The sequence below is a fragment of the Apteryx rowi genome, unplaced genomic scaffold (assembly GCF_003343035.1).
Source record: "Apteryx rowi isolate R43461 unplaced genomic scaffold, aptRow1 scaffold_0, whole genome shotgun sequence".
Classification (NCBI taxonomy): Eukaryota; Metazoa; Chordata; class Aves; order Apterygiformes; family Apterygidae; genus Apteryx; species Apteryx rowi.
In genome coordinates this window covers 6,912,817-6,926,644 of record NW_020447195.1, presented here as the reverse complement: position 1 = coordinate 6,926,644, position 13,828 = coordinate 6,912,817, and the positions used below count along the sequence as shown (strand labels likewise).

The window sequence follows — 13,828 nt, the reverse complement described above, 5'->3', positions numbered from 1 at the left end:
GCTGCCGGCGCGGGGAGGGCGCCGGGCGGCGGAGCCGGGCTGCCGCCAGCGGGGCCTCTGAGGAGACCGGGAGCGGCCGACACGGCGAGGCAAGAAGCGCGGACGGACGGGCCGTGTCGCTCGCTCCGAGGGGTATCGCCCGCGGGGTGCGGAGCTGACCGGAGCGGCACGAGTCGCTTAGTGGTCTCGGAGATCAAGTGCCCCCAAACTCCTCTGTTGAAAAATAATCTGAAGGGAATATTTGTTAGTGGAAAGTAGCAGTTTAATCAATTACTCTTTATTTCAGAATGACTGCAGCCTGGCAGAAGGAAGTGAAGTCTTTCTGCGTTATGTCACAGGGAACACACCCTTATCAAGTTAGATGACTGAAAGTACTTGCAGAGACAGTCTTGAGCTCAAGGGTCCTGATTAATCAGGTGTTTTGTATGTTTAACTTGCATTGACCACTGTCCACTCCTCAATAAATGGTGTTCCCTAGGAAAGAATATTAGTAGGGTTAATAACTGGAAATAAAGCTACTTCAAAGATGGAAACTGCTAGATGTATCATATTCAGTTTTAACAGAAATCCTGTTAAAAAACTAAGTGTATAACTTTGTGTCTTGATTCTGTTTTGGCAGTCACCCCTGGGAAACGGTAACCACAGCTGCCATGCAGAAATACCCAAATCCAATGAACCCCAGCGTGGTTGGAGTTGATGTTCTGGACAGACACATAGACCCTAGCGGGAAGTTGCACAGCCATAGACTGCTYAGTACAGAATGGGGAATACCCTCTATTGTGAAATCGGTGCGTGTTGCGTTGCAGGGCGTGAAAGAGATACCTGGGGGAGAGGAAGTTTGTGAACTGGGTTGTTGTAATAAAATGTATAATTTTATAACTCTCGTTGTTTAAAAATATGAGCGTTTATTTCAGTAAAGCTCAATGGCAGGACATGCGCTGACTCCAAGATAGTTACAGATCGACTATATTTTAGATTGCTTCCTTTTAAAAATCTACCTGAATTGARTGGTTTTGTTTTAAACTAAACCCTAGTCCTGTCGTCTCCAAGTCTATTCAATACAATAATCACTACTTATGCATCTGAAGGCAATAAAAAGTTGCAGTTATTTAGCAAAATTAATTGCAATATGTGTATGTGTAATCTGTGATACCTGTCTTCCAGCTCATTGGCACATGCAGAACAAGGACGTATGTGCAGGAACACTCTGTTGTTGACCCAGTGAAAAAAACAATGGAGCTTAAATCCAGTAATGTAAGTACTCTAGCTTTGTTTATACAATTCAGATAGTTTACRGATTAAGAATATTATAAGTAATGCATTATAAATTTGAAAAGAAAAATTATCTGGAAAATTACTTGAAAATTGCACTAGGAAAATACAGGTTAAAGATTTAAGTAATGTGTTTATAGTTAAAACATACTATCCACCATTCCTGTTTTTCAGAAAGGAACTACTAGGATTTTTGGAATTTGGTGTCAGCACTGTGAAACATATGAACATACTGATGAGGAGAATACGAGTAGTCTCATTTTTTAGAAAAATTAAAAGCCCTTTGGTGTACAGTGTGGCCATTCCCTCATCGTGTAATGCTTTCCTTTATGTACTACTCAGTTTGTCTAATATCATTGTTAAATCTTGATAAAAACTTGATAGTGTGTGTTGGTAAATGATCAATATATAAAATCCAAGGGAAAACAAGTAGATCAGCAAATGCTGAATTTGAAAATTTTTGTATCTTGTATATCCTAATCCTAAACCCTAATCCCAATACTAGCAGGAAAAATACGATGTTTAAATCAGTCATGAGCATTAGTTTTGTATCTGTGGTCTTATTTACTACATTCCTTTAATATTTTTATTAAGGGAGTTTTATTAAGGGGTTATCTTGTTTTATGTTCCACAGATTTCATTTACAAACCTAGTGTCAGTAGATGAGAGGCTTGTCTATAAACCACACCCTCATGAACCACACAAGTAAGTATGTCTTTGTTCTTTCTGAGACTGCCCTGAAGTAGTATAGATTTTGGCTTTTTAAATTCCCGTGGTCTCTCTTGAACAGAAGATGATGCTGTGGGGGYAACAGCACCTGTGTTGTGGTAACTTTTCTAAGAATTAAATAGACTATCATTTTTCTTAGTGACACTGCTTCTGCAGAGTACCACTGGGAGATGGACTGTCATACCATGGTGGAGTTCAATTCAGATCAGATTTTCAGGGAGTTTTCTTATGTCCTGTCTGTAACTAAGATTAGAATAGTCTTCAGTTACCAGCTCCTTATTTGTGATCCTTTCATCAACTTGAGCACTGAACCTGCACATTTGTCTGCCTCTAGATTGTATTTTTGGAGGATTAAAAACAAGGCAGCTTTAGAGCCTGCCAAGTCTGTAATCTTGCAGTGAGTGATATTTCTCAACTATCTTTGTAAGGATTGTTCCTTAAGAGGTTTTCCCCCCCATGACAATGGGAAATATTAAATCCCTATTATTAAAGGAGAAGTCTTAATACTATCCTGGAAATCAGTGGTTTTCTCGGTGTGTCTTCAGTCTAAAGCTGCTACATTCATTCAACTTCCCATTGCTAAAGATGGGACTAGTGGAGTGCCACAAGGGCCTCCTCCCACTTAGTGGGGACTTCTGGGTTTTGTTTTATGAACATAGGAGTAGAAGAACAAAACAATTAAGTGCTGTTGAGGGAATGTACTTGCTGGGAGGGGGAGGCGAGTTGTCTTTTGGCAATGCGTTCTGTTTTAAAGTACTCAGAAAAACTCACTTTGTTTTTCTCTCCGTTTCAGAACCATTTTGACACAAGAAGCAATAATATCTGTGAAAGGTGTCAGTCTTAGTAGTTACCTAGAAGGGTTAATGGCAAACACAATTTCTTCCAATGCTAATAAAGTAAGTATGACCCTTCTGTAAAATGTGTGACCCCTGGCTAAATGATAGAGAATAAAAATCTATTTTAYTTCTTGGCTTTGTCAGCCCCCTTAGAAAGGGCCCACATAGTTATACTGACTTTAATATAGAAACTTACATGCTCAGCTTGCCAAACTTGATTTTTCTTTCTGCTGTGAATGTAGGTCATAAATTATTATTGGCAAACTCTGAATCTTCACTGGAAAAAGGTCTCCATTGACTTAGAAGTCTGATGCTGTCACTGTTTGGCTGCCCTCTTGATGCCATCTATTACTTTTGCTATCTAAAAAAAACATATATAGCCAGACAGATCTGAAGTAGTATGGGGGTGTAATGAAATGATGTTTTAGTTGAGAGTTTATCCTTTGGGAATCCATCCTTTGGGAATCCAAGGATGTCTTGAGTTCAGCCTCAAGAATGATAAAACACGCAGTAAGAAGCCATATTGTGGTTAATACCTTGAGCACTGCTGACATAAGGAATTTCTTCATGAACAGTATAAAGCAGTACAGACTTCTGCAATGGTCTGGTTGTTGAAGTTTAAAAAGTACTACATTGGGATGTATTTCTGTACCTTTGCTTCTCAACTATTGTTTCTTAAGTATTTTTTCAAGACAGGGCTTAGCCTATTTACTTGTCAGGATTTATACACTAATAAACTTTTCTTTAACTATAGGGCCGTGAAGCATTGGAATGGGTGATTAATAAACTGAACGCTGAAATTGAGGAGTTCACTGCTTCAGCAAGAGGAACCATGAGGAATTCAATGGCAGCAGCAGCATTTGTAGAGAAATGATAGTAAATATACCTATATTACTAAACAGGTTTAACAGTCTAAAGCTTCTCTCCAAACCTAAATATACGTATTTGTTCTTTAAAGGTACACCTGTGAATTATGTATGTTTCAAATTACATTTGGAGAAAAGCTAAAATCTTACTAATGAGGCTGATGTGCAAAGCTTAATTAATATATTGGTTCTGCTGGACCGAACTTTGGTTACAGATGAAGAAATAATTTTCAAGTGTAGTTCCTGTATTTACATGAACACTAACTTATAATGTTTTCAAATAACGGAAGTCTCTTATAGAGCTGAGGCTGCATATGTTGGAGGAGACTGGCATGTTAGGTTGACTTAGTGGAATTTTTATTTTTGTGTGATTCAAGGACTACCTCTTTTGGGACCAAGCCCAAATTAAGCAGAATGGTTTGTTCTAGCATTGTTGTTTGTTAATTTTTGATAGTTGTGTGATACAACTTGGTTTAGCAGAAAGTTTATTACTTGAAGCTTGAAATACAAAAGAATGTACAAAATATTTTTTTGATAAAACTTTTTAGCTCTTGTTTGACTGGTTGATCTAACATGGTACTGACTGTTTTTACAGTCCTTATAGGTAAAACATACAAAATGTCTCTAACCTACTAAGGCCTAAATTCTGTTCCTAAATATGACATTGATGAGCTGTGCATGCAGTAACTGAAGGTAGAATTTTATCTTAAACTTATAGGATATGTATCTCCATTTCTAAAATCCCATTAAATAAAGGGATACACTAAGCATAGAACATTAATATCTTGCAAGATGCTAGGGCTTCTAAGAAAAGTAGGTGTTCACTTTGAAATATAGAAGAAACACTTAAAGGACAAAAACATCTCAGTGGCTAAAGAGATACTTAAATGTAAGAGGAAGCAGTATTAAAAATGTTAATGATATATCTATTAACTTGATCATGCTCTGAAAATAATCTGGTACATCAACTGAATATTGTGTTATGCTTTAATTTAAACATAGTATCTTGAATAGCACATTCTGTTCTAATCCAAATTTCGGAAGTTCCTTTATCTTTTAATTTAATATGCTCACAAAACAAGTCTCTTGAAGTGAAAGCCTTGAGAATAAAAAGTTTCATACAGTTTGAATTTGTTTCTTGGTACTAGCTATAGATTATTGGTACTGTCTCCAGTAACTGGCTGTGGGCACTTAAAGGTTAGACTTTGCCATCCTTATTCCATATTCTATCACTCCACTGGTAGTCCTGTGGACTTCAGTAGAGGCTATCTGTCCCGTAAGACTACTTCATTGTGGAAGAAAAATGGAAAAGCACAGCCCTTAATTAACTGATGATCTTGTGTTTTGGTGCCAGAGGCTCTTCCTGGAATTTTGATTCTAAGCTTACAAGTAATCTCAAGTCTATTTCTTAGCCTTTAAGAACTGTAATGTCACCTGTTCTACCATATTTTATGTTGCATGCCATTTCTGTTATATCACAGTTGCCTATTGAATAGTGTCTGCTAAACAGCACCAGCACTTGTTTTAAGTAAGTGGTGAATATAAGGGAACACAACCTTCCATAAAACCTTTTGTGTAGGAAAAAAAACCCAGGTATGTGTATGTATACCTTTTAAAAATTTAACTATTTTAAATATTTTTCTAAAAAGAAAGTTTGAAATTTTACCTTTGTAAACTGAAATCATTGAGGTTTGACATGCTTTTACATATTATTACAACTACAATAGCATTTCAACTTAAAAAAAAATGATGTGAAACTTCCGTGAAACTGTACCATCACTTCTGTTAAAAAGAGATGCCATGCTTGAAACCATTTTTAAATATTTGTTTAGCCTTAAGCATCACTTAGTTCTGGGCATTTTATAGTCAACTTAATGTTTTCCTAATTTGTCTGCACTAAGAACTGCATAGTATGAACTCACTGTTTGACCTTGCACTGAAAAAAAAATTAGGCTATTTAATTTTTGCAAGCATCCAACAGCTTCTTAAAAGATCATGATTTTCTTTGTTCTATTTTATTTTTATTGCTGCATTCTCATTCTGTCAGGGAGTATGGCTTTTTGTATGCGGCRCTTTTTAAATAAAATTTTATCTGAGTTCTGGCTAGTTCCTAAAACTTCCTATAAATTCGTGGGGGGGGGGGTTAACTGCTGGATGAGTAATGTAGAATGAGGAGGGTGAAGGTGAAGAAATGCCATGGTTTTTAATTTTTTTTATATTATTTTTTAACTCAAAATGTCTATCCTAAAATGCTTATTTTCAGTGGTAATAAACCCATTTGCAGCTGCTGTGGTCTCTTTTGCTTAATAACTGCTTTTTCTATAAATCTGACATATTAACTAGCAACTAGATTTCACACCCTGCTAGATCCTGTGGAAAGATCTTCCCTCTACTTGGGCTGAGATTCATATGCTACAAGCTACCTGTTAAGGAATGTGTCTTTCCACATAAAATCTGCATGCACACTGTTAAGAGCAGAAGAGAGCAAAATGTTTGGGTCTGGACAGTCATGTAAGAGCTCGCCCATTTGCACACAATTGTCAGGATAGGAGACCTTGCCTAAAGGAGTTTTGCTTGAGGTGGAGCGGTGCACTGGGCACCGGTTACRAGGTATTTGCTATCCTGTAAGAAGAGAAGGACAGATGCGCCTGCCAGGTGCTCAGTATGCATGCATACTCCAGTTGTTTCTTATCCACTTAAGCACATCAGATGTCCACAGTGGATCTCCTCAGTAGTGCACAGTGCGCTGCAGGGCTGCGTCATGGCTGGCAATGCCGGGAGGAACGTACGGTAGCGATGGCTGATAACTGCAGTGAGTGTGACCTGAGCTAGCGCAAGGAAGCTGTGGCTTCAGGTGGCTGGAAGAAGTGGATGAGGTGGGAAAGAGAAAGAAGAACACTAACCTACAGCTGGAGGGACAAAACTAATAAGAAAGGAAAGGGAGGTTCTGCCTGGAGGAGGGGCATGCTGTGAGTCTCCTAGGGTCCTTTTAAAACAAGCTGCAACCAGAAAAGCTATTAATTTTTTTTTTAAGGTTAAATTGCAGTAGCTGAAAGTTTGATGTCCTGACAAGCTTAATGCCCTCTTCTGTTGAAACTGAACATCTGTATTATCTGTTGCTTGTAGTGAAACTAAGTGTTCTTCTCAAGTAGTTCCATGGATGTAGACACATGCCTATGGAAAAATTCTTCTGAATGAAACTGCTTACCTGATTTATGTCAAAAGTTGAAACAAGGAGCTGGAAAATTACTTTTCTTCAGGTTTTATATAAGAATCAGACATACCAGTAGTGGGATTTTGGTGTTAATTTAGTTTTAGTAGAGATTTTTAGCTGTTAATTACATTTACCTTGCCCTTTACTTCTTGATTTAAACAGGCTTGGTGTGGCTAAAACAACAGTAGATCAACTTGTTTCACATTACCTGCAAGGCATTCCAAGAAGAAGAGATCTGTAGTGATTTAACCTTGTCTTGATGGTGTGTAGTTGTCTAGCTGCCATGTATTTATCTGCGCTATAAACTTTTAGCTTGTTGAGAGTGAGGTTTATGCAGTGTAAATCTTCCTAATAGCCTAATATTCTAGTGTTCTGAAAGGCACTACTGTTCACAGTCTGAAATGATGAAAACTGCTACCAAGGAAGAAAGCAAAGTCCTAAAATTACTGTGACACTGAAATGATTTGTGTCTGTATGAACACTAAAATAATATGCGTTTGATCAATCAGCAATAAAAATGAAGTACTTCTAAACAACTAAATTAAGGTTTCATTTACCTGAGAAGTATTTCCTCTTGCTGACAATGGGTGTCAGCACCAGTTCAGTTTTATAGCCGCTAATTGTAAATGTAAACCAGTTGTTAGTCATTATTTTGGAAAAATACGCTTAGAAGAAGCTTTAACTGAGATTTCCTACAGTGTTGCTGACTGTCTGTTATGGTCTGTAACTGCAGTTAAACTGTATGGGCTAGCCTGTTWCCAGCAAGTCTTAAATAAGTAACCCTAAGCACCCAACGTCTGGTAACTGCAACTTTTCAGCCCCCCCCCATTGGCATTGATAGATGCTCTGTTTGAAGATCAGCATCCTGCAGAAGTTAAAGTTTATAGAAGAACTGAAGAGAGCCTGTAAAGCTCATGTGAAAGCACCGAGTCATTCTGGAATCCTTCAGTTCCTCAAGCTGAAGGCTGTTCTTTCCCTAGCGCAGGACCTTTTCTTTCTCAATTTCCTAGCTTTCATTTATATACTGCCATAAAATTGAATGCTTCTAAAGGTGTGGTTACATGTTTATGGCTGAGCTGAATTACTTGTTCTCCATCACTGAAAGGAAACAGTCCCACGTCTGTCTGCCTACTTTCTTGTTCTTGGCTGTGCCAWCCTGCTGCTTCTCTTGCACTGGATATAGTGTTCTTCAGACCCTTTGCTGAGCCAGTTCAATTTGCTGAGTCAGAAAACTATGAATATGAGAAGTCATATATATGCAGCCAGCAGCAAGGTGGGACACACTGGAAGGGAAGAAGGCATGGAGGTTCTCCTTATCTATAGTAAGCTATTAAGTTTACTGAAATTATATCATCTCTGCAATGTGTGTTGTGATAATTTCATGTTGCATCTATTAGAAAGTGTATTTGATACTGTAAAAAGTAACGGTTAATGTGGGAACGCTTAGTAATTCATCAGACCTCTGCAAATTTGTGGGTTTCAGGTTTTAGGTGGATTTGTTTTATAATTAGCACTTTGTTTTTCAGCCCAGCAAATCAGGAGGTAATTTGTAAGACATCAGATGATGGTCTGTAAAATTACAGCTGGCCCCCAGCTGGTGTCAATGCTTGGCAAAAGGTCAATTTATTTCCTGTATTATAATGTGTGTTATTATAACAGTAAAACTACATTTGTGTAAAATTGTAATATTGTTAATTTATCTTTCTCTTCATACGCACGTACCACAAGAAGTACAATACAGGATGTTTTCTTGCCATTCTCTTTTTCTCCAAAAGGTTTGACAGTTCTTTAATTAAAATGGTTAAAAATGCTGAACTAAAAAATAGTATCAGCTATATATTCATCAACTGCTGGAGGATATAAAGTCAACAATACATGGATAAATATTTTCCTACTAACCATGGGCCCAATCTTTTTTCCATCAAATTCCAAAAATTTCCATCGATACCAAAAAAAAAAAAAAATTGCCCTTGCAATTGTGTACTTCAATATTCCTAGAACCTGTTGGACTTTGTGGACAGCCTGATAAGAAATCTTTTTTATAATATGGCCCAAATGTTGCAAGTAGCATAACTTGGTGAGTTCTTGTCAATGGCTTTTGGGGGAATATGTAGATATTATTAATCTGTGAGATAACTGCTTTGGTTTATCTAGATTTGCTATGTTTTAAACCCATTTACATATAGTAGCCATAGTAAAATCTAGCAGGTAAGTTGTGAAATTAGGAGTTAGTTAGGAAGTGTAGGTTAGTACTGATACTTAGGATTTATCTATATCATATAGTCCAGTATAATATTCTGAATGATCTAGCTGAAGTACTAGAAGCATTTTACTGTCTTAGCTTGATGGCTCTATACAGGCTTATTTCCTCTGTTTAGAATTGTCAATTTGGGGTAATATCAAGTGACATAATTTCTCTGCTTTTCCTGTGAAAGGATACAAAGGACAAATGGAAGCAGGGTGGTACTGCATAGATACATTATTTCTCTATCTGCAAAGTGAGATACAATAATGTGTACGATTTTTACAAGCCCTTATCTATCTAAGATCCTAAGTGTCTCTTGCCTTTCAAACTTAGGCACCTATGAGACTTAGAAACTTCTGAAAAAGTGCCCTAGCCTTTGATGTCACCCTGGTGTTTTTGAAACTTTTATCCAGTATTATTATCATCTGTGAAGAGAAAGTTTTACATTATCATGCTGTTCTATCATAACAACACTTTAAAAGCAACAAAGCTAACATAAAAGTTATTAAATACATTAAAATAGTTACTGATGCACAAGATTCTTAAAACTTGAGCGTACCTGAATTCTGACCTGCAGATCCTGGGTCCCTCCAGAGAAAATTTGTGCCAGGTTTTGTAGAATGGACATCTGAGAACTTGAATGACACTGCCAGAATTATTTTTACTTTAAATCCAGGTGTCCAAAAATTAAAAATGAATGTCTTCATCTGCTAAATCAACTAACCTTCAAAATGTAGTCCTGTAAAAGGAAACAGTACAAAACTGCAACTTTATCTTAAAATTAGGGCTGATTTCAGAGCGTGTTTTCAGCTGGTTCTCTTTGGTGAGTGCTGTACTTAGACAAGAAGAGATTTAACAGGAGATGACCTGTATTGTCATCAGAATGGCGTGATTTCCAGTAGCTGTGCAACAGATTAGGGTCATCAGCAGAAAGAACGGCAGAGCTTTAACGGCACAGCCCAATATGGCTTACACAAGCAGAGAAAGGAGATAAGTCCACAGCTATCAGAGGTAGGAAGTATTATTACTGACGTCTATATTTTATACGATAATAACTACAGCTTCATGTTTCTTGATTATGTTATTTCAAGGAAAATGTGCAATACCTCTGCCATTTGAAATTAAGGCAGAAGGAACACAGTGAAGGGATGATGGAATTAATAATCTATTGGAAATCATGTTGATATTGGCTTTTTATTATATTGTAACTTGGCTTATGTATAATTATTTGGTTTCCTCTGTACTATGTATTTGAGAAACTTGCTAAATTAAAGATAGTCACAAAATGATGGAATGTTGTTAGCAAAGGATTTTTTTTAAGGAGGTTAATTATTTTTAATTTCGTTATGAATATAGGACAGCAGGCAAACTTGTAATCTCATCACAAATATTATACACATTGAGAAAGATTCATGTTTTCCSTTTTTGATCTATAAACTTTATACTCTTGATAAAATTATAACCATGTTGCATGAGCTCTAAAATTACAGCTATTTTATGAATAAATATTAAGTGTATTCAATAGCTATTTCATTTCTAGGTTTCACCATAAAGTGAGACTTTTCAGTAAGTGAGACTCTTAAATAAGCAGCTTTTCTTAGTCTAATAATTTTTGTGTTGTGCTAAATCCCCACAGTTTTCATATTTACATAGGAAGGCATCATTCTTATCAACTTCAGCTAATATTCAGCAGACACCTGCTTTAGTTGAGGTGACCTCAGTGGGAGTTCCGCCCATGGCGATTATGTTAAATCTATTATACATGTAATAATACAGACAAAGCTTGAGCGCATTCACCTGAGAAACTGCAGCCTCCAGTTAAGTGTCCATCTTTCACTTTCTTGGGTAATAAAACTTTCGTAATGACTCTCTGAAAAATCATATGTGTAATCCTATGCCTGGAAAGATAACAGCAGGATTCAACTACTCTCTGCTTTGCAGTACAGTCTTGAGATAAGGTGGCTGTAGAATGATCTCCCTCTTGATCTACTCATACTATAATTAGAAGCACCTTTATCAATTGAAATATAAGCTGCTCTGTTTCCTTTTTAATTACATACTTGCTTTCTATCAGAATGCATCTCTTTTGTATATTTTTATTAAATGATTCAAACTAACCACAAAATAAAAAATACTGTTTTTATAGTACAGTTTTTATGCCCACAGATTAAAAAAAACAAAACTAATCAAAAAAAGACCTCTCTTTATCTAAAGAGCAAGCAGAACTGATGTTGTTGAAGTGTATGTTTCTTAGTCATGGAACCATTTTAGCATACTGCTGCCTTCCAAAAATAAAATCTGGACATGCTGCTGAGAAAAATACAGTTTTCTTTGCTGTTTCTGTTGGTGTCATCAGAAAGATCCACATTTTGAGTCAGATGTTGTGAATCAGAAAGAAGTAATCCCTCATAACATTATAACCAGAGGCCAAGTTTGACTTGCAGTTGCCTTTTACAACTGTGTATTTGTTTCAATCTCTCTACATAACCAGTAAAATGCAGTATAATGTCTGAATATCCTGTAATATCTGGAAAAGAAATACAAAAACATTTTAATTTCCATTCTATTATGTAACTGTTGTTTCATTTGAGACCTTCAAGACGGGGAGACTGCATCTGACAAGGGTATTCTTTGTCAGGCTATCGTAGATGCTAAAATCTAGCTGAACAGAGAGATATACCAGGACAGAAAAATATCTGCTACTGTACACATTCTTCTGTGCTTGTAGTGACTGGTTCTCTCAGAAGGAGCRGTATTCTAAAGAATAATTCTGTGAGCTTTTACTACTAGAATTTCTGTACCAAAACAGAGGTTAAGAGACATAAAGATTAAAATACTAGCCCTCTCTTGTGTGCTTAGTTGTAATATTCTTCAGTTGTAATATTCTTTGGGCTTTGTTATGTATTTATTTAAGTTTTTCTGGCATGTTGTTAGAAATTTGTAGTTAAAAATACTTAAGATTTAATAAGACAGTAGTCATGCTGCAGATTTACTTGGCTTTTCAGTTTCATCCTTTGATCCACCTGGACCTACCTGGTCTCACTTTTTTGGCCTCCCTGGACCCCTCCAGTGTCAAGACTTCAGCCTCCTTGGAACTCTTTAAAATCCCCTTTTCAGATTCTTTGGATCTATCCAGTCTGAGCTCTTCATCCTCTGTGGACTTCTCCAGTCTCCCTTCTTCATCTTCTCTGGACCTTTCAAGTCTCACCTCTTCAGCCTCTTTGGACTTCTCCAGTACCTCCTCTTCAATCTCCTTAGAGCTCTCCAGCCTCACCTCTTCAGATTCCTTGGAGCGCTCCAGTTTCACCTCTTCCATTTCACTGGACCTATCAAGTCTCACCTCATCAGGCTCTCAGGACCTCTATGGCGACAGTTCTTCAGTCTCCTTAGATCTCTCAAGTCTCACCTCAGTACCCTCCCTAGATTTTTCCAGTCCCACTTCTTCACCCTCCCTGGTTGTCTCCAGTCACACCTCCTCAGCTTCCTTGGACTTTTCCTGTACAATCCCTCCACCCTCACTAGATGTCTCAGAATACACTTCCTCTACCTCTTCAGAATCACTAGATCTCACTGATTTTAACAATTTCATGTTTCAGGACTCCTCTGAGCCATCCTCATCTGAGGATGTCTGTAATCTCATCTCTACACCCTTTCTGGATGTCTCTGATCTCTCCTTTCAGGATTCTTCTTCCCTCACTTCCTCAGTTTCACTGGACGTTTCTAATCTCACATCTTCAGTCCCCCCCGACCTCTCCACCCTCACATTTCTGGATGTTTCTAACTGCACCTCTTCAGCTTCTCTTGATCTCTGCATCTAACCCTCTTAGAATAACCATTTTCCCCTCTGCAACCTCTCTATACCTTTCTAAACCCTCCTCCTTTGTGTACTCTAATTTCTGTGTCAAATGTCTCCAAAAGCTCTTATTTGAGGGAAGTTTAGGGCTTTACAAATATGTCCTAGCATCTAAACAGAACTGAGCATGAAAACAAGTTGTACAAATCTATAATGGTGCCTTGTTTATAGCTGCATAGATATCAATATATATTCTGGAAATGTTGTAGAACACAATTTCTGTTACTAACCTAATTTTCATTCTGTCTAAGCCTGCTACCTCTTCCAAAGATTTAACTTTTTAATTAATGCTGAATGTTTATCTTTCAAGATCAATAAATAGTAAATAGAGGTAAATGTGCAAATAATGGCATCCAGGTTGCATATCTCCACTACCAATTTAAATTTGAGCAGGTTGTGCAGAATTGCAGGCAGTGGATACTTMATATGGAGGTACAGAGATGGAAGATGTGGTGGGGAGGAAATAGAGGGACATGTAGCTGAAACAAGTGTTCATCATTGCTAGCATAATTCTTTTCTGGCAAACTGTATTTGTGGCCTGGGCTGCCCATAAGGCTTAAAATAATCTTATTTGTAATTATTTTACCTACCAAGTCATCAGATGTTACCATTAAAAACAGCATTTGTATAAAACAATGTCCTTTACCAGTATATGTATATATAAGTAGTACAGTTAATTGTGTTACATCAAATATATTGCATAGGTAACAGAGTYGGGCTTTCTTATATCTTTTGTGCTTCCTTGAATTATTTTCTTATCATTGTTATAGTTGGGTTTTCAGAAGACAGATATGTTTTGTTTCAATATCACCT

At 37.1% G+C, this 13,828-nt stretch overlaps 1 protein-coding gene and 1 long non-coding RNA gene across 2 annotated transcripts; one reads left to right on the top strand and one right to left on the bottom strand.

Moving 5' to 3' along the window:
- Nucleotides 1–261: 261 nt before the first annotated feature.
- LOC112972677 lies at nt 262–10,947 on the bottom strand. The gene is made up of 2 exons (XR_003255756.1): nt 9,722–10,947; nt 262–474 (listed from the first exon to the last, which is right to left on the bottom strand). It is a non-coding gene; the product is annotated as an uncharacterized LOC112972677 (long non-coding RNA).
- On the top strand, nt 610–5,805 carry PRELID3B (PRELI domain containing 3B). The gene is made up of 5 exons (XM_026079453.1): nt 610–788; nt 1,165–1,254; nt 1,907–1,977; nt 2,795–2,897; nt 3,592–5,805. Exons 1-5 carry the CDS (start codon nt 651–653, stop codon nt 3,709–3,711), a joined length of 522 nt encoding a protein of 173 aa, XP_025935238.1. The 5' UTR covers nt 610–650; the 3' UTR covers nt 3,712–5,805.
- Nucleotides 10,948–13,828: the final 2,881 nt, after the last annotated feature.